The 21,833-nt window shown below is 37.3% G+C and overlaps 1 protein-coding gene across 2 annotated transcripts; it reads right to left on the bottom strand.

The window, feature by feature from the left end:
- Positions 1-606: 606 nt before the first annotated feature.
- THOC7 (THO complex subunit 7) lies at positions 607-21,734 on the bottom strand. Of its 2 annotated transcripts, none has more exons than XM_053930307.2 (8): positions 21,597-21,734; positions 8,029-8,146; positions 7,174-7,301; positions 6,767-6,853; positions 5,195-5,252; positions 2,107-2,173; positions 1,954-2,023; positions 607-1,218 (listed from the first exon to the last, which is right to left on the bottom strand). In XM_053930307.2, the coding sequence occupies exons 1-8, from the start codon at positions 21,613-21,615 to the stop codon at positions 1,151-1,153; spliced, it is 615 nt and encodes a 204-aa protein (XP_053786282.1). In that variant the 5' UTR covers positions 21,616-21,734; the 3' UTR covers positions 607-1,150. The 2 variants fall into 2 exon arrangements, with proteins under 2 accessions (XP_053786282.1, XP_024412529.2); XM_024556761.4 differs by lacking the exon at positions 21,597-21,734 and adding an exon at positions 19,156-19,311.
- Between the last annotated feature and the right edge of the window lie 99 nt (positions 21,735-21,833).

Here is a 21,833-nt window from a genome sequence, read left to right as displayed (position 1 = left end):
TAGAGACAGGGAAAGGGAGGGAGAAAGAAGGGGAGTGAAACATCAATGTGTGGTTGCCTCTAGTGCACCCCTTACTGGGCACATGGCCTGCAACCCAGGCACGTGCCCTGACTGGGAATCGAACCAGCGACACTTTGGTTTGCAGGCCCATGCTCAATCCACTGAGCTATACCAGCCAGGGCTGTATTACAACACTTTTAATATGAAATACAACTGAGCTAATTTTAAATTTTAGTTTTTACAAAATAAGAATTCTTATTAAAATTATAAAAATGTAACATTATTAAGGTTTGATTCATGTAAAGTCATGTTTCTGAACTAAAAGAAATAAAGAGGAATGAAATCTAACAAGTATTAAAAATATAATTCAATACTTAAGAAAATTATAGGTGATTCAGCCTTAGTTTAATTTTTAAAAAGGTCATAAAATCCTTTATGCAAGACCATCTTCATAGGCAAATTATCTCAAACTACTCTTCACTTTATCAACTTTTTTTCCATTGAAAATAACTCCTAAAGAACAAAACAGTAGAGAGAAAACATGAACAGAACATTTAACAACCACAGTGCTTAAGTGTTAGGGAGAGAGATCTAGAAAGTAATGCATATGGATTAACTTTGCATTTTATTTCCTCTTACACCAATGATTCTTATATCGTAGAACCTGGCCCACAGTGACCATAGACCACAAACATTTTGCACACAATTTCACAAGTTCACAGCCCTCCTGAAGCCTATTCAAGTACTCCATTTTCAAAAGTGGGAACAATTTACAGAAGCTGACTCATTTTCTTCATGCACATCCTAGAAACACCACCTTCTCACAATCTTCAACTTATTTTATCAACAAATCAATGTTAACAGTTAAGAACTATGGGCACAAACAGTATCTGACTTGAAAAAGTTGTATTAAACATTTTTGGATATTGTTTTCTACCTTTTAAGTTTAAGAATAAATAAGGTATTTCAATAAAACAAATATATACTGAAGTCATTTACCTTTGTGTAAAGAAATATAAACTGTACATTAACATTTAAAAGCAGAGTAGTTCACTGTCAAAACTTTAAATATCTCAAGAGAACAGCAAATTCTAAACACACTAAGATCATATTGCTGATTTAATAGTCTGGGGAATGGTGGTCTGCCTATCTATGGCTTCGGATCTGCTTCTAGGCTCGTTTCCTGAGCTTCGTCCACCTCTGAGAGCTTTTCATCATCTGCAATTAAGAAGGAAACATAAATGCTTAGTCAGATATGATTAAATTACATTTGATAAATACATGAAAACATGCTTATCCTTTATTAGCCAATATATTTAAAACAAAGGTGGCAAAATGACAGCCTAGGACTATAAATGGCACACAAAAGCATTAGTTTTAAAAGTTCTATTTTGACTGTTCTTGTGTGTTAGTTGAATCAAAATGTAAAATTAATGTAACAGATTTCACTAAAAAAAAAAACAAACCTCTAGGTCTTAGGCTTTTCTTGAAAACAGTCAGATCAGATAACACAAAAATTTCCAATTGGCTATAGTCAATACATGAGCAAGTTTCCAGTTGCCTCAAAGCACCTACTGTTCACTAAGTGTACAAATATGTTTATTACTAATTACTTCACTGACTTACCATGGTCTGCCTGGGTCTGATATTGTTACTTTATATCATAGCAATAAACTATAATAAACCACAAAATTTCCAAATATATCATCCTTGAATTTCTCTTAATATAAACTACTGAATGTTTAAATCATTAATTGTCACAAATTCAGACTTCCCCGCATATACTCAGAAAGTCAAACAACATGAATTATCTTTTAACATTATCCAGCTATATACTGCTGTTCTAAAATTGAAGGTGTATATTCTCTCTTAAAGATGTGTGTTTTAGAAGGCATGTTCCTAGATCATTTAAAAATCTTCATAAACATTTGTTATGAAACTATTTCTACTTACTTTCCAGTGTTTGCTGAAGTTCATGGATGGTACTAAGAAGAACATGAAACTGTTTCCTTCTCAATTCCAGCTGTATTAACAAGAAAAAAAATTAATTCACATTGATCTATAAAAACACACATCATGAAATCTATAAAATATGTATGCAAATACCTTGTCTTCAACACTTTCTTTAATATGTGAAAGATGCTCTAATTCTTTGCCCAGAGCCTCTAGTGCCCTGAAAAATAGTAAAACTGTTATATTTTGCTAATTGGGGGAAAAGAATTCATAATACCTAACTTTTTAGTTACTAAGTAGTATTTTAAAAATAAAAAAGGATGAGTTAACACTCTATTATGATGAGAATTTTATCTTTTTAATATATATTCTTGGTTATGCTATTATAGTTGTCCCATCGTTTTCCCCTTTGTCCCCCTCTACCTGGTACCCCCCATTTCCTCCAGCAATCTCCCCTCTTGGTTCATATCCATGGGTCATGCATATAGATTCTTTGGCTTTTCCATTTCCTGAATTGTTCTTAACATCCCCGTCTATTCTGTACCTATCCATTTGTACTTCTTAATCCCTGCAACTTTTCCCCTATTCTCCCCTTTCCCCCTCCCAACTGGTAACCCTCCAAATGATCTCCATATCTATGATTCTGTTTCTGTTCTGCTTGTTTGCTTAGATTTTGTTTTAGATTCAATTGATGACAGTTGTGAATTTATTGCCTCTTTAATGTTCATAGTTTTGATTTTCTTTTTCTTAAGTAAATCCCGTAAATCCCTTTGATATTTCATATAATGGCTTGGTGATGATGAAATCCTTTAGCTTTTACCTTGTCTGGGAAGCACTTTATCTGTCCTTCCATTCTAAATGATAGCTTTGCTGGATAGAATAATCTAAGTTGTAGGTCCTTGCTTTTCACAACTTTGAATATTTCTTGCCAGTTCCTTCTAGCCCACAAAATTTCTTTTGAGAAATCAGCACACAGTCTTATGAAAACTCCCCTGTAGATAGTTAACTTCTTTTCTCTTGTGGCTTTTAAGAGTTTCTCTTTATCTTTAACCTTTGGCATTTTAATTATGATGTGTCTTGGTGTGGGCCTCTGTGCTTCCTGGACTTGTATATCTATTTCCTTCACCAAATTAGGTAAGTTTTCTTTCATTATTTTTCCAAATAGATTTCCAATTTCTTGCTCTTTCTGTTCCCCTTCCAGCACCCCTATGATTCGAATATTGGTACATTTGAAGTCGTCCCAGAGGCTCCTTAGCCTATCCTTGATTTTTTTGGATTCTTTTTTCTTCTTGCTGTTCTGATTGAATGTTTTATTCTTCTTTATGTTCCAAATCATTGATTTGATTCTTGGCTTCATCCCTTCTACTGTTGGTTCCCTGTAAATTTTTCTTTATTTCACTTAGTGTAACCTTCATTTCTGCCTGGGTCTTTTTTTATGCTATTGAAGTACCCAATGAATTCCTTGAGCATCCTAATAACCAGTGTTTTGAACTCTGCATCTGATAGATTGCTTATCTCCATTTTGTTTAGTTCTTTTTCTGGAGTTTTGTTCTGGAATTTAGGCGGCCTTCCTGTGTTTGTTTCTATGTATTACGTAGAACTGCTTTGGTTCCCTGTCCTAGTAGTGTGGCCTATTATAGAAAAGAGCACCCATAAGTTGGATGGGTGGAGCCTTAGGTAATCATGAGGGCAGAGCAACCTGGGTGAACCAGGTTGATGGAGTCTTCAACAAGGTATCCCTGCTCTGTGGCTCTGTGTGGGGGAGGGCTCAGAAAGGGGACAATGCTGCTGCCTGGCTTTTGGAGTTTCGTCTGTCCCCTAGCACTCGCCCTAATGCCAGTCACTTCAGTTTTTCCCCATACGCCACTGGTACCCTACCAGCTGCTGCCCCAGTGCCAGAGCCCAGAGGGAGTGAGTATGCATAAGTCCTAAGTGTTTTGGGGCCCTTTAAGAGGAGACTCCTGAGAATCCTGCAGTTTCTTCCACTGCCCCAACCCCCACTGGTTTTTACAGCCAGAAGTTATGGGGACTTATCTTCCTGGCACTGGAACTCTGGGCTGGGTGGTCTGATGTGGGGCTGGGATCCCTCACTCTGGAAGTATTCCTCTCAATTTCTATCTACCATACATGCATGTGGGACCACCTGTTTCATGTCTTCACAACCTGTGTGTCTCTACCCTTCCTACCTGCCAGGATGAATTGACTTCTTTAATTCTTTGCTTGTCGGACTTCCATACAGCTTGATGTTCTGATGATTCTGGGTGATAGTTGTTTTGTATTTTAGTTGTAACTTTTGCTGTGGTTGTGTGAGGGGGAGAGCTATATTTACCTACACCTCCATCTTGCTATGATAAGCCTTTTAAAGATAACATGATTTCTTCTCATCTTCTAAATATATACTTATTTTCATTAAAATTAAATTTCTAGATAATCTTTACAGAATAGGACAACTACAAATTAACAGAATATCAAACCCCAAGAATTGATAAGTTTAACAAAATTTTACCATATTTATTGCCAGTCTTTTTTTTTTTTTTGTAAAAGAAATAAAACATTGCGGGTTAATTGCTGACTAATTTGAAATACACTTTTAACCTCACCCCAAATCCTCTATCCCAAGCTGTTTTTCTTCTTTTACCTCCCACTCAGGCAATCACTATATCATTCCAATCCTTTTTTAACATATAAATTTACATCTCTAAATAATATATACAGTGTTACTATATAATATTTTGGGGTCCTACAACTTTTATAGATGACTATAATTCTATACACACTTTAGAAGCTTAGGAATAATTTAACATTTATTATATATATGTCTTCTGTTTTTCTTTACTCTGATTATGTTTTTGAGATCTGTATGTATTTATTTATTTATTTTTAAATTTTTATTGTTATTCAATTACAGTTGTATGCCTTTTCTCCCCATCCCTCCGAGATCTGTATTTAAAATGTGTATATCTACTATATTCTTTTTAACTGATATTTAGTATTATACTATATGAATAGACCATATTCCATTTGTCATTTTCATATTGATGCATATTATATGTATTTATTGTAGAACTATAGCAGTAAAGCTGGAAGAGTAAAATCTAATCAACAGTATTAGAATACGTCATATTGACTATCTGATCCCTCCTTTTGGAGCATATTATGTATTCCTGTTAAAATGGATTAGCTAGTATGTAAACAGTTATATCTAAAGATTAGTTACTTTCAAGTAAAGCTTTAAACGTACTTTAATGTGTCATGTCTGTCTGGATGATGCTGAATCACTTTTGCCAAAGCATCATATTCTGAAAGATATAAAAATATTTACAAAATTAAGTTTTTTTTGAACCTGGACATCCAAATACAATGTGTGATTTCACAAGTCTCTCCTAATCACTTTCCTACATAAAGAGATGAAAACATCGCAAGATGGAAAGAGTACTGCCAGTTTCACTTGATTCGGCTATAACTGTAAGGATACATGATTTCAAGTGTTCCAAACAAGGCCTTTACCTCCCACTCTGCTTTTCATTTACCAACTCATAGGCAGGATACAAGAGGCCAGCAGAAGCACAAGTGATCTTAAGTCATTATTTATCACCAAATGGACTGATTCTAAAGAGGACTGTATTTACTATTTGCCCGGAAAATAAATGATCAGCAAAGTAAATACATCATACCATTAATTTTAGATCTGAGACAACAGCAAATTATAGTTCTCACTCATTCTAAACATAATGATTTCAGAACCTTAGAAATGATTTAAAATTCAGCAATCTTGCTTCTGCTCCACTGGGACTTCCAGGATATGTCATGTATCTCCTGTTAACCTTTCTTTTGAAATGATAAATGGCAGCATTCATTTGAAAGCCTCACTAGTCAACAAAAACAATGTAAAACATTTTAACATTATTTGGAATTGGTATTAATTATTAAATAAGTTGGTATATCCTGTTGTAAATTGCCCACTGAATTCAAAAAAATATCTTTTAAAAGGAGTTCAACATCATCTTAATAGGTTCATGAAAAAATAAAATTCATTGTTTTAGAAATCAACATATTAATTCAATAGTGTGATTAATAAAAATTTAATTATAAAAAAATACATGCTCAGTATAAAAAAAAAAACAAAAAATTTAAGCCATAAAAACCCACAACCCCCAAATAACCATTAACATTTTCCATTTCCTTCTAGTTTCTCATAAATGTCTCAATTCTGATTGTATATTTTTATCTACCTTTGAATTTACATACAGGAACAATGCCTCTGCCATTACAAATTATTTTGAAATGATTTTTATGGATTGCAATAATGACATACCCTAATTTAAAAACAATAGAGACCAAAACAAAACAAAACTTAAACTTCCTCTTAGTAAATTATTTAGGCAGCTTGTAAATGTATGCGTCCTTTGTACAAAATGAGCTTAAATTCTTTTCTTTTTTTAAAGTAGCTCCATTAAACAAATAAACAACAAAAACATAAATCTAGTATACTTACATAAATAGCCTTTGCTGATTAACTATGATATTATTTAGGCAAAGGTGTCTAAAGACAGAAAACAAACAAACAAAAACCCAAATACTGAAGAAATACCTGCATAATCAATTCAATCCAGGAAAAAGTTTATTCAGCATAGCCTTCCTTCTCAGCTATTTTAAAAATTAATATAATTTTAAAGAATTAAGTTTGTCTCTAATTCTTTTTTATAATTCAGGTTAATTCTAGTTGAAAATTCTACCTTACAACATTAAAAACAGCATGTAAATACTAGTCAATAATGAAGTATTTGCATACTAAATCCTATAAAACCCTTACCTTGGCGATTTTTTCGTATTCGTTTTGCTTGAAGAATTTGCTTTTTGCACTCAGCAATTTTTTCGTGTGCTCCAGCAATGCTACATTCTATTGAAAAAGGTTTTTTTTAAGATAGTCATAACAACATGTATAATCTCCATCCATTTTCAATTTTAAAATGTGTTTTTAAATTAAGTTCCATTGCTAATAAGATTGATGCTGACATTTAAAAGTAATTGTAACTTAAAGTACTGTATCATATTAAAATACATTTTTGTAACTAATTTTACTATATTCTTATTATTAATATTGTTATTGTTATCATTTTACCACTAATCAAAGAAAACTAGCAGCAGGCATTATTTCCTTTGGGCCGTAAAAATTAAAATTACAAAGAGAGAAATATTAATTACTTTAGGTTTCTTTACCTATTTCTTTGTAAATTTTTTCATAATTTTCCATTTCTCTGAGATTCATATCATATACCAGCAAAGTTTTGCCCATTGAAAATTCACACTGGGACAGTGTACTCAGCATACGTTGGTACTGGCTATACCTAATAAAAAAGAGAGAAACAGAATAAAGACTTTTGTGGATTACCAAAGTTAAATATTTATAATGCAGGCAAAGATTTGCTAATTAAATTATATAAAGTTCTGAGAGAATCCTTTGCTTTATTTAAAATAATTTAGAATATCTGTCCCTTATGTTTTCTTTTTCCCAATGTACTAAATTCATAAACTGCTTTAGTTACAAAGTAGAGCTGCTCCTATCAATAAGCTTAATTCAAACAGCTACTTGCTTGAATTTTGTTTTAAATACTTTAAAAAATACTTTGACCAGATTTTTTTTAATCTTCACAATTCTATTCTCACAATTTTTTCACTCTATATAATCATTTATGTGAAAAGCTAATTCAAATGAAAAATTTTCTAATTAAAAATTTTATTAAATCTATGTAAAACTTTGTAGCAACCTATTAGCTTAAATAAAGAACATTTCATTTAGATATTTAAACACTTATCTGCTAAAAGTGACCAAATAATGGCCTGGATTTAATCTTCATTTCTTCTTACCACTATGCCTTCTGCACATTTTAATAAACATTAAGCAGGCCTCTCCAATGAGAGAATTAAGGCCAGAAAAATCTACTCTTGATTAACCAAGAGTTGACTTAATTGGACATTTAAGGTGAGTAAAAATTTGCAATATTAGCAGGATTGTGGATGAGGTCTAAAGTCACATCAAGACATTGGTATAGAAACAACAGTAAACAGAAATACCCCTCTTCCTGGGATCCAGAATTGCACCATTTAATGAAACTTTTCACTAGCAGATTAATTCTGCGATCATCTCCAGCACCATCTCCATCAATTAGGAGACGCTTCCGTATGACTTCATCTGGAGGAAAGAAGAATCATGTAAATTAAAAAGACCATCTGGCTCTTGTTACTCTCAGGAACAATAACCAATATCACTACTCATTCTTTCATCCAAAAGAAAATTACTGAAATGTAAATGTACTCAATGCCATTTGACTGCACAGTTAAAAATTGTTAAAATGGTCAATTCTATATTATGTAGGTTTTACTACTATATATTTGTAATAGTTATTGTCTATTTGTGTCACGCACTATTCTGGGAACTGGGGTTGTAGCAGGGAAAAGCCATGCCCTCACAAAACTGTGATTCTACTTCCTGGGTTGTTGAGTAGAATTAATTTTCAGGTACCACCAAGGAAATAAGCCAATAATTCTTAGAGAACTTTTTTGGGAAAAACCCATTCAGACAAAAAGGAGACTGAAATTTTCATGTCTCTGACTAGTATGAGGTCCTGGTAAAATAGAGAGAAAAGAGGATTTAAGGATATAGTGGCAGACTAGGAAAAAGGATGAGATGGACCAGAGAAAAAGAAATGGATTTGTTTTTTTAAATATGTAATTTAGTTATTATATCTGCAATGTTCTTTCTCCATAAGGGCTTTTTTTTTTTAAAGTCTGTCTCACTTTTGCTCTAAGGCAAATGAAAAGAGGAATTAGAAAAGCAGCACAGATGATTATGATGAGTTAAGAAGTGGTCTGGCAGCCAAGAGCTAGTGTTCTTCCTGGACCATGTCATGCTGGATCACAACAAGAAAAAGGCAATTTGAAACCACAATATATCATTTTCACATATCAGTATGGTAAAGATCAAAAGGCCTGATAATAAAAATGTTAACAAGGGTGCTGAGAAACTGCACTTACACTGATGGAATGTAAACACGTATACTCTTTGTAGGGCAACTGAGCAAAAACAGTGTTTAAAATGCAGTCTAGGAATTCATAATATAGATACATGTGCACTCACACACAAAGATAAATGTAAAGGGATGTCCTTAACAGAGTTGTTGGTAGAGGAGATTGCAAACCTAAACATTCACCAGGAAGAAACTGGTTAAATTATGAAACATATTATGCAGCCACAAGAATAGTGTGGGTGTATATACCATTACCAAAAAAAGTTAGATGTTAAGTAAAATGTAAACAAAACAGGTGCAGAGAAGCACAGCTTGTTGCCATTTGTGTAGAAAAGGGGGAGATGTGGTGTATTTATGTGTGCATACCTCACACATGTGGGGTGTTTATGTATTCAGAGAATATCTTTGGAAAGATACACAAGAAACTGGTAATACTGGTTGTTTCCAGTAAGAAAGATGACAAAGGATGAGAAAAGATTTAATTTTCTAAATGGCTTTGTAGAATTGTCTTTGTTTGGTTTTTAACAAGTGCATGCAATTTTTAATAATAAATTTTAAAGTGTAAATAGTTCCTGGACAGCCTGCCTGATGAATCAACAGCAAATCTTTAAACAATAGTTCCTGTGTGTAGGCAGAAGTATTTTTGAGCGCAGGTGCAGCAGAGATAAATTCTAGAAGGCAGATGGCTCATTTTTACTCTGTGACATCAGATAAACATTTTAGAATTGGGTTTTGTTCTCCAAGCCATGGCTTTGATAGGCTGCTCAAACTACAGATTCATCAGGTGTTTTAACTTTACATTTTAAAATACAAAATTAGTTTGTAAAAGCTTAAGCTTTCAGTTTTTAACCACCAATGTTATCTGAGATGAGACAAATGCACATCTATACATTCTAAGAATTCAGTCCTTGAAGAGATTAAAATGCAGAAAATGCACTGATTTTTTAAAAACCACAAACATGTTTTAACTTTGTTAAATTAAAAGTAAACATAACAACGGGTAAGCAGTCTAGTGTTCAACTGACAAGGTTCAATTCCTTTGCCAGTCTTCCTATCCTTGCTTTTCCATTCCCCCTACCCCCACCCTATCTCCCTAAACCCCTTCCTCCTCCCAGATGTCAGGACATACTACTTTACTGAGGACCAGGGATTTCAAATGTAAATGCATTCAAGGAATAGAGAAATTGGGGAGTGAGTACCCTAAGGGAAAGTTATTACCAGAACTTGTTTTTTAAGAGATTTAAACAACAACAACAACAAAACAAGTTCTGGAACCTAATCAACAAAAGCAAGCAAAATATAACCATGGACATTGAAATTAAGAACAAACTGACAGTAACCAGAGGGGAGGTGGGAGGGGATAATGGGGCGGGGGGGGGGGGGGCAGGGAGGGTGAGGAGGAAGGGTTTTCAGGAACATGTATAAAGGACACATGGACAAAACCAAAGGGGGGGTAGGATCAAGGGTGGGAAGTAGGGATGGCTGGGGTGAGAGGGGAGTACTGGGGGGTAAAATGGAGACAATTGTACTTGAACAATAAAAAAAATGTGGGAAATTTTTTTTTTAAGTTTGGTAATAAAAAAAATGTGGGAAATTTTTTTTTTAAGTTTGGTAACAAAAAAAAAATGTTTCAGATTTTCTATCATTCCACCTGTATACTTAAAATCTGTGCACTTTTATATGTATGTAATATCCCAATTAGAAAAGTTTTTGAAAAATGTTTAAAACACTGTAAAGGCCAAATAAAGTTGGGAAAGGGTTCATGAGGGCCAGTCCTATGTCTTGCTCATTCTTTTTCCTTCCTAGCCTCTCACACTGTCTACGTTTCTTATGTCCAATAAATATTTTACAATTGAATTTGTGATGCCTGCGTGGGACCACCTGCCCTCCAAAGAGAGCTTGGTCTTCAAAACACTAACAAGAAGTAGCATGCAACTGTCTTATTTTCAGGTCAGCAGCAGAGATTTCTCTTTTTGAAAAAAAGACATGAATATTTGATCAATGAGCAAATGTGTCTGTTTCTAAGATACAAAAATTAAGTTCTGAAGATGTGAAATACAGACCCAAGTTCTTTCACTCTAGTTGGAGAAATAACACACATATGAATACACACACAGAGGAGGTTGTGATTGTTAAATGAGTGACACAGACACACAGTAGAAGAGATTAGGAGGAGAGCTCCCTTTGGCTTGGGGGTTTTAGGGCAAGTTGATTTTGAGCTGCTCTTTTGATATTTAAACATCATCAATCAAAAAAGCTAAAAGATATCTAACAAAATTTCAAATGTATAACCTATGAACCAATAATGCTAGATATACTTGCATACGTGCAATATGATATATGCCCATCAACAGGGGACTAAATAAATTTTGGTATAGGAATATGATGAAATAGCATGAGGCTATAAAAAAGCAAAAATGTCAATGTGCTGACACAGAGTGATGACTTAAGTAACTTGTCAAAGACCAAGGTGAAGAATTGTATGGTTGGCATGTTTCTTTCATGTAAAAATGAGGGGGAATAAGAATATATATCCACATTGAGTACAGTCACAAAGATACCCCGAGATGATATATAAGAAACTAATAAAATGAAAAGAGGTGCAGCATAAGGAGAATAGATGGGGAATGGGCTGGATGATGGGGAAATATCTTTCTATATTATTTGGTTTTGAACCATATGTATACTCAAAATCTGTTAGCTATTATTTGAAATAGAAAGCTATGATGTAGTGATGGTATCATAGGTATTTACATATGTCCAAATGCAATGAACTGTATACATTGAATACATGCAGGTCTTTGTATATCACTTATGCCTCATAACATTGTTAAAAAAGATAGCTAGCTAAAATCCTTTTTTGGCCCCCACTCCAGGCAGGGACAAAGCTATAAACTGCAGCAGCTGGATCAGGGACATGACTACCCTAGAACACCATCAAGGCTGGGTGAGTAAAGACAAATATCAGAACTCAAGCCCATAAAGACTGTTTGTGGTCAGATTGTGGATGTCCACACTAGCAAAAGCCATACTAGTAGACTTGGATTTTGCTGGTGAGCAACTGGGAGTTCCTAAAGATTCATGGGCAGGACTTTCTGGCAGGATTAAAACTGAAGGCAGTGTACAAAATGGACTACAAGTGGGGAAAGGCCAAAGGCAGGGAGGAAGGTTAGGAGGCTACCAAAGCATATACAGTTAGGAGCTAAAATGGCATGAATTAAAGTAGAGATTAGAAACACAGGTCCTGGAAGGCAGATCAGGGCTGAGAAGAGACTTGGTTAGGAGAAGGCAGGGCCAATGCCAACACTGGGAGGCACAAAGCAGAGTTTGGTATGACCAGTCTGATAGCCCCAGCAAAGGATTCCATCAAGGCAGTCAAGGCCCCTTTCTGGCTTCAGTCCTATCGCTCTTCTAAGAGCAGAGCATGTCTTTACAGCCAAACAGATGGGCCAGAAGTCAAAACTGGGGCCACTGTTCTGTTCAGCCCACACAGTGTTTACTTTGTGTGTATGTATGTATGTGACAAGTATTTAACTTCATCTATAAAATGGGAATAAAACTATCCACTTTGTAGAACTTCCATGAAACTTTATTAAAATATACAAAAAGGGGCATAATGCCTGTTCATGGTAGAAAAGCAGGAAAAAAAGGAATCCTTATCTTAATGTTAAATTTAATTTACAATGTGTATCATCCTAAAAATGGTAAAAAATGAGTAAATATTGAATATCTATCTATAGATAAATCAATATTCTTAAACAGATACTATGCATTTATGCATACAAAGTTTTGCCCAGTTATGATCTCTTACAAATTTACTTCTGTCTCAAACTTCGTATTTCAAGGTCACAACATTTCTAGCTCAAACTGCATAGACAATTGCCTAAAAAATTCTCTGGGGTGAGAATTACTGAAAAACCATATACAAAGCAAAGCGCAACTCCCAACAGCAACAAAATCAAAGGAATGAGGTACCAGTTTGAAAACAGGCTCTGCCCTTGTGAAATTCAAGGATGGCCCACTGCTGATGGTTCCTAACACACATGGTGTAAGCACTATTATTTTTAATGATACCTCAACCATTAGCTCTAGATTGAACACACCTAAAACATGTTTTGTTTACTATATACATTGACTTCATAAACTATTATCATGGTTAAAGTCCTTTATAAGCAATTCAAATGCTAATAATAATTCTGGTGGACCTTGGCCCACCCTGTAAAAACAGTACAGATGGATTAGAAACTATTTTATTGATGTTATCAACATCATTCCTTAGTTGTCGTAATTACTTTCTTTACTGACTATGAGGATCAACACCATCTAGAAGGAGCTTTTAAACCCTAATGCTTATCATCTGCCTGGTGAATGGTGGTTTTCCTTTTGACTCTGTAAAAAGATTTCCCACTGCATTTAGTTATATTGCATGTGGTACCATAATTATACCTAAAAAATGTCTGCCACTCAAAAATCACTCAGTTATGACACCTGTATGTTGATAAGCAAATATTTGCTCACAAAATTGAGATGCATTTAGATCCCTTCCTATCTTATCTGCCAACCTAAATTTTATATTTATCTAGAATAAATATAAAATTACGTACTACACTAAGCCTTAAAAAGTCTTTTCAGGGGGTTAGATTTTAATGCCCATTTTCCATAAACAGAGAGACAGGAAAAAATTATTCCTTTACAGTCACTAGACCAACTCTCCACTTCCAAGCCTCTTTGTCAGGTGATACAGCCATTTAAACTGTGTTCTCATTTTAGTGTGGCAAGACAATCTCTCATAAACCCTTATTAATATTTCTTTGAAAACTCAGTTGTTATTCCTCACAGTAGGTATTAGAACCTCCATTACAAAACAACTTTTAAGAATATCTAAGAGTAAATACTCAAAAAAGGAAAGAAGAAAACTATTTGGAAGATAATAATGGTGGGTCAACTTTCAAAACACTTATTTCTTTGGGGACAGGTGAAGGCTTTACAACCAATGGCAAGAGCCTCACTGTTATGAAACCTCCACCTAGCATCAAATGGGACTCCTTATGCTGGAAGCCCTGCAGCACTGCCACCTCACCTGCTTCCAAGAGAGTGCAATCCTGAATTCTACCAATGATTATTAGCATTTCTTTTCTAAAGGCAAGGTAGCAAGGAATTCTGGAGGCACACAAACCCACCACTGGCTTTTTCAAACCCTCTGGATCCAAAATGAAAATCACAGGAAGGTATAACAATTTGAGACAGGATTACAGTGAAAAAACAGCTGGCACTAGGGCAATGTAGTACTAAAATTAAAATTACATATACAGTATGACCTATATTCTAGAAATTATTCCTACAAGTGTGCAAAGGCATCTGTACAAATAGCTCCATTGTAACACTATTTCTAAGAATAAAATAACTGAAAATAGCTAAATGTTTTATAAATTAGACTACACATTTATATTTTAAAAAATGAGGTAGGAAGAGCTCCAAGTTCTATCATTGATTAAAAAGTATAATACAGAAGAGTGTGGAAACACTTGTATGAGGGGGGACCCCCAAAAATGGAATTTATTTATACAAACTTGTGTATTTCTTTTTACATGTTTAAACTTCAGTCACCTTCAAAGTATTTTCCATTTGATAATTGTATCAAAACGTCTCCTACCAAGATGTATTTTCCACTACCCAAAACAGTTTCTGAACTCATCGATTTTGATGCTTTTTAGTGCTTCTGGCATTTTCTGTTTCACCTCTTCCACATCAGCAAAATGTTTCCCTTTGAGGACTTTTTTCATCCGGGAAAACAAAAATAAGTCACTTGAGGCCAGACTAAGTGAATAGGGAATGTGGGACACAGGGGTCTTGCCATTTTTTGATCAAAAACTGCTGAACACCCAGCATGGTATGGGCAGGAGTACTCATAAATCACCTGTCATGAAATGGACAAACCCACTGAGTCTTCAAAAAAATTCACTGAAGCCGAATGCAGCCTCTCGTACCACCACCAATAGGTACACTGATGCAGATGGGTTCCTAGATCACTTACCTAGCGGGGGGAAGCCTGTATTACAAGGGGCCCGCCCTCTAGAAGATAATTCTGGGTTTTTTGAGGTCCCCCTCATATACAATTTTGAAGGATATATACATATTGGCATATTAACAAATACATAATGCTTACAATGTGTTAAGTACTGTTCTAAATTGTTTTCACATATAAACACATTTAATCTGCACAACAGCCCTAGTAAATAGATATTACTACTCCTATTTTACAGATGAAGGTAAAAAAATATTTTTACTTGTCCCAAATTAAATGTCACAAGAAGTAAGGAATAGAGCTGGGACTTAAACTCAGGAATCTGGAACCAGAGAAGGTGCTTTTTACCTTATTTATGAGCATTTAAAAATAATTTTGGAAGGGCACAGAAAAGTTTCTAGTGATTACCTTTGGGGAGAGGGATTAGTAATGGAAGGTGATTAGAGGAAGGTGCTCACTTTGTCACATTTCTTCTTGAATTTTCTGACACATATTACTTAAGAAAACATCAACAATGGTTATCTAGGTAGTGAATGTAATAGTCATTTTAAGGTATTTTCCTTCATTTTTTTCTGTATTAAAAATTCTAATCAATGTTCCTTAATAAATCTATGATGTGTTAACAACGAGAAGAAAACTGGCTTGGCCTAAACTGTTAACAAGAAACTAAAGCCATGTAAAAACAACGTGTGTGTGCATTCCTGTTAGATTATCATTAGCTCACCACTGCTCAAGGTGGTGAATTACATATATGCCATTGTGTTCTGAAGGTGAATTACATACATTCCATTGTTCTTCAGGTGAATTACATATGTCCCATTGTGTTAGCTTCCTTAAGGTGAAATAACACCTAGCCCATCCTTCCAGGAAGATTAAAATCATTAAAAACAATTTTTAAGGCCAAAACTATTAAGAAGACACAAAAATGGAAGATGGAAAAAATAAGATATTTTGATTCCTTTATGTAAATACTGATGTCTCAAAAGATACTTAGGACCAGTCTAAATAAATTGCTGATGTCAAAGTAAATTACTTAAACCAAAATTAAATTTTAGAAAAGCAAAAATATTGTGTTGAAATCCTTTGTTTTTCTGTAGATTTATTTAAATATTTAGAGTACGGTGCTAATAAAGTCAAGGTTGAAACTCCAATCTTGCATTGTGAAACCATTTATTTTGGCTAAGGAAACATTATTTAGTAGTTGAACAGTAGTAGTAACCCCTGTGCTGGGGCCACAACCTAAGGAACAAAGTGGGCAAATTCATTGGCACTAGTGAAAAAAATAAAAAACAAAAAATTCCTGTGCTCACAGCATCTAATTAACACTGAAATTGAAACAGAAATAGCAGCAGCCGCAAACACTTATACAGTGTTTATATACTCCAGTTTGATGACCATACATCTTATTTGTTTCCTATCACTCTGAAAAGTATCCTGGTTTGGACAATAAAATAAATGGTCAAAGTGCTTTACATATAGTATTACACTTCATCCTTGAAACAACCCTATAGAGTGTGTATTATTATCTTCCTTTACAGATTAGTGCTGTCTCCTCTGCAGTCAAAGGAAACTATAAACAATTACATGATTAGAAAGCTAGAGTACAGTTCCATTATTTTGTCACATTGTTCACAGGCATAATTAAAACCATTATTTTAAGTTTTAACATGCATATAGCCATGAATTACACATTCTAATTAAAAAAAAGAAACTGAACACTGTCAAAAACAACAAGCGCTCCTAAATGGAATGTACTGTTACATCCAGCTCCCTACCACCCTTTTCTCATCTCCCATCTGTTGCTCTGGCATATCAATATATCTACTTAATATTCTCTGGATTGCAAAAAGGGCTTCTGAAATGATTTCTATCAGTGTACTGACACTGTTCAGCACCCTTAAATTAAACATACAAAATACAAACTGTGAACATAGTTTAAATTAGAAGTGACAACATCCAAACTAACTTTTCAGTTAGTCAAAATGCTGGGGTGCAACAGGAGAGGGGAGAGAATGGCTTTGCTAATAACTGGCTATATGACAAAGTCACTGACTTCCCAAGACCTCCATTTTTCCATCTATAAAATGACTATGCTGGGGATAATATCCATAGTACAATATCTATATAACAACATGGTGCTTCTTTACTTCTCTGTGAGGCAGGGAAGTTCCTCAAATTAGTCAGTGCATCCTTGTGCTGGGTGCAGGAAATAAGGAGCTTGTCTTTCAAGAGTTCCCAGTTCAATTAAATAGACAGACCCATATGTAAGGATTACATGAGGGCATGATACCTTGCCAGGCACCTCGGATTCAGATTCAGAAGAGGACAACAGCCTTCTTCTATGCTCCAGAGACAGGTACTGGTACTCCTTAAAGAACTTTTCAGGATGATTGCGATATCTAAGCCACCCACTTCTCAGTCTTCACTGCCATCACCCTAATTCAAAACTACCTCGTCTCTCACTTGAAATATCCCTCATTGGCCTCCCTGCTTCCATTCTTGCCTTCCTAGAATCCATTCTTGCCTTCCTAGAATCCATTCTCAACACAGCCTACACAGAATGATTGAAAAGATGTATCAGATGATTAATCTTCTGATTAAATCTTCCAATCATTTCCAAATACCCACAGAAGACAACCCAATCTCCCTTCCATAACCCATAAGGTTCTTCATGCAATTTTTTCCAACCTCCTTTTCTGTCACACTGCTCCTTGGTCCACCTGGCCCCCCAGCTTCCCTCTTCCACCCTTATCTTCCCTAGAGGGAGGGCTTGTTTTCACCTCAGGCCTCTGCACTAGCTGTTGCCTCTATATGGAATACTTTTCTAGGGTCTTCACAGAGTTGACTCCTGAGGGTCTCACATTAAATGTCACTTTGGAGAGTAGCTATACTTACTCACCCTATTTTAACCTAGTTGTTGGCAGCCCTTCTCCATTACTCTCTCTTACATTCTATCTAGTTTATTCTCAGAACTCAATTAAGTTCAGAAATTACTTATGTTCTTCTCCAGAAATTATCTTATTTACTAACTGACAACACACAATTGCTTCCCTCCTCCAAGTAGGAGTCAGGCCTTCCTCTGTAGTTTATTGCTGTAGCCAGCACCTGGCATTGTGCCTAGAAGGTATGCAATAGACACTTGTTGGCCTATCATACACCTCGTACTTCTGCTTGATTTTTACCAAAATCTCAGTTGAAGAAAATCACATTTATAGAGAATTCCCTAAAGAAGTTGTAATTCATTCGTTCCTCTGTGATCTAAATATTCTTAAAGCAAACAAGCAAAAAAAAAAAATTTTGCTTTAAATTAAGGCAGACCAGCAAAGCTACTCATCTAAACCACAGTCTATTGGCTTTGGTATGCTTTCTAACTTGTGATTTAGTCTTCCTTCACCTAGTAAGTGATGTGCTAATTTATAGCCCCATGATCCTTGGTGCTGCAAAGAAATTAATACAACACTGGCTTTGCTTCATAAGCACCTCAAAGATAAGCTTTTTCTCCAGTGTTTAAAAAAAAAAAAAAGACACTGCTTGTCCTGGTTATCTAATGTTGCCTTCTCGCATAAACACTACATCACAGAATGGACCAACTCCTGGCTCTTGGAATGGACTGCTAGAGAAACAAGAGCCACCACAGCTTTCTTAATAAATGTACTCTAGCATTCTGAAGATCACCCCCACTTCTAACTTCCTATTATTTTTCCTAGTCTCCATGTTCTTTTTGCCCTGCTTCCTCATCCATTTATTTTGTGTTTACTCATATGATGAGCTGCTGTAAATACTTTTAGAATAAGCCAAGTTAAGTGTTCAGGGCTACAGCAGCAATATACATGAACTAATATGGTTACAGGTGAAAGACTGATTCTAGGAAAGAGAAAAGGGTAATAAATGAGGTAGATCTGTTTACAGACAGAGGAGGACAATTGTGCATATTAAAAAGAGGAAGAAGGCACAGTTCTCACTTAGGAAAGTAGAGATGAGTAAACCAACTCTTACACTTTCTGGTATTTACTGAACATTATTATGTGTCAGATTCAGTGAAAAGCACTTTACAACTTCTATTGCATTTAACCCTCAAAACAACCCTATGAGGTAGATTTTATTATTATCCCCAAAGAATGAAACTGAGATTCAAAGAGGTTAATTAACCTGCACAAGGTCGCACATCTTGCATGTGGTAGTTCCTGTGGCCTCTCAGGATTTAGGGGGCACTTGACTGCAGTCTTGTAACTTTACTAGAACTCATCTTTCCTTCTTATCTCTTATCTGACAAAACCCCTCTCCTTGGAAGTTCTCTACCTCAATAAATAGAAAAGTGTAGTAAGATTAACAAGCATACAGTCACTCAACTCAAGACACCTGGGATTATCCTTGATCCTTCCCCCTCACATCCACTCAGTCATGGAAGTCCTGATACCCTCCCTCATAAATTTCTCTCCCACATGTCCACTTCTCTGCATTCCCACTTTGTTGGAAGCCTCATTAGCTCTTATCAGGATCCAGCACTAGTAGCGGAGAGACAGGATGAATAATGGTGAACGGCAAGAACTCTGAAGCCAGACCTAGTCGTTTTGAGCCCAGGCTCTAGAACACAGATGGCAAACACAAGGCCCGTGGGCCAAATCCAGCCCAGCACCTTGTTTCTACCCAGCAGCAGTGCCAAGCTCCTTGCCCCTAGTTAAGTAGTTACGTTTATACAGTCCTAAAATTACATTTGGCCCTTTGAAGGCAACCGCAAGGCTGACGTGGCCCCTGGTGAAAATGAGTCTGACATCCCTGCTCTAGAATGTACTACCTGGGCAACCTTGGGCAAGTTACTTAACATCTTCATGTCCTAATTTCACCTGTAAGATGGGGAAAATAATTAGAACACTATTTGACATACAATAAATACTATATAAATGTTAGAAATGGGGGAAGGAACTTCTCACTTTCCCTTCTCTAATCATTCTTCACACAGCAGAGTGTATGGTCAATTTTTTTAATGCAAATCTGGTCACAACAGACCAATGTTAAAAATTTTTGATGATTTTTCATTGCCCTCAGAAATTTCTGGCTCATAGTTTTCAAGTTCTAGCCAGTATTTGTCATCTTTGAGTTCTTCCAGCACTTTGGGGCCTTTGCACAAGTCATTCTGCACCTGGAATGCCAGTACCACTATATGTATTCATCCTTTATAATGGGATTAAGGGTAACTTTTTCAAGGACGCTTTCTGATCTCCAAGAATGATTAAAGAAATCTTTGTTACATGCTTCTACAGTTCCTAACCTTGTACTTCCCCTATGGTAACACTGGCCACGCCTCAAACTATTATCCAATGTGTCTTTCCCACCAGACTATAACCTCAGAGGGGCAAAAGGTCTTGCCTGTTGGTTCTGGGCTGTAAGACTAAAGCCTAGACCAGGTGGGATGAATATCTACTGAATCAACGAAACTGGAATGAAGCAAAGTTAAATTTTTTCATGAAGTTCCTGGATCTTTAAGATAACCCCCCCCCCCCCAACACTCCTTGTCACATCCACAAATTTGGGCCTATTACTCGTCTTCCCATTGCCTGGCCCATTACTGTGGAGATCTGTCTATCCCCAACTCTTCAAAGTGTCCTCTCCACAGGTAGCTATGGCTAATAGTTATTCTCTCTTCAAATATACACAGCGCCCCTGTATGTGCCCTTCCCAGATGTCAAAGGACTTCCTTCCTGACTGGACTGCTTCTTGGGTTCTCCCTCCAGCTGCCCATCATGCCAGTCCACATTCCCCGAGGAATCAAGCTCTTCTTTCTGCTCTCAGCCCACAGACCACACGGTGGGCCCCTCCTCACACAGGTCACCTTCTCAAACTGCCGTTACAACTTTCCAGCCTCTGCCCCTCCCCCACTCCAGCGGATGAAGCTCCCTCGCCAAGCCACACACACGCTCAAACAAATCTTTAAAAATCTACCCTAGGTAGCCCCGTCCCTGCACTCGCTCCTCACCTCACAAATCTCCCACGCACAAGGACCGGTTGTCCTTCAGATGCGGTTCACCCCTAAGCTAAAACACTCTCCCGGCCCTCTCTTCCCCCCAACCCCCAACCTCCAACCCAGGGCCGGTTCCGGGCCGCACTGCGATGCACCCCAAGGTGAGGGACCCTTCCCATTATGTCCAGAGGACTCCTCCAGGTGTCACACTCTGTACGGTGTCACCCCCGGTACGGCGACACCTCCTGTACACCACTCCTGGACCTTCTGTACGTCCAGGCTGGCCCCAACTCCGCCCCATCCCCGGATTCCCACTGCTTCCCGCCGTCCGCATGACCAGCGGACTCCGGGTGCAGCTCCTCAGGCCCACCACCACACCGAGCACTGCCTCAGCACGTCCCCGACAGCCCGGACCCCTTCCGGGCACTACCCGCCCACGTGCGCCCCAGGCGCCGACCACCCTCCCGGCACAGCCTCCCCTGTGCCCGGCGCGGCCTCCGGAGAGCGGCCGGGGGAGTCCGCGCAGCCCCGGGGAGTTGCGCAGGGAGGCCAGAGGCTCCCGAGGCTCCCGGAAGCGGCCGTGCAGGCCGCGGCTCCAGGGAGCAGGCCAAGGTGGCAGGAGCGGCCTCACCGTCAGTCACGGCTCCCATGGCGTGCGCGGCGGCGGCGGCGGCGGCGCAGGCTGAGGCGGCGGTTGGCGGCGGCGGAGGTCAAACTCCCACAATGCAGCCGGGTAAACAGCCATGGAGGCGGAGGCGGCGGCGCCCGCGGCCGCCCGCTCCGACGCCTGAGCCGCGCAGTGCCGCGCCGCGCCGCCGCGGGACCCGAGCTCCCCGTGCCGCCCGCATTCCCCGGGGGCGGCTGCGGG

This window comes from Desmodus rotundus, chromosome 8, assembly GCF_022682495.2.
Source record: "Desmodus rotundus isolate HL8 chromosome 8, HLdesRot8A.1, whole genome shotgun sequence".
NCBI lineage: Eukaryota > Metazoa > Chordata > Mammalia > Chiroptera > Phyllostomidae > Desmodus > Desmodus rotundus.
Note: the sequence above shows the minus strand (reverse complement) of the source record. Positions and strands in the feature narration are given on the sequence as shown.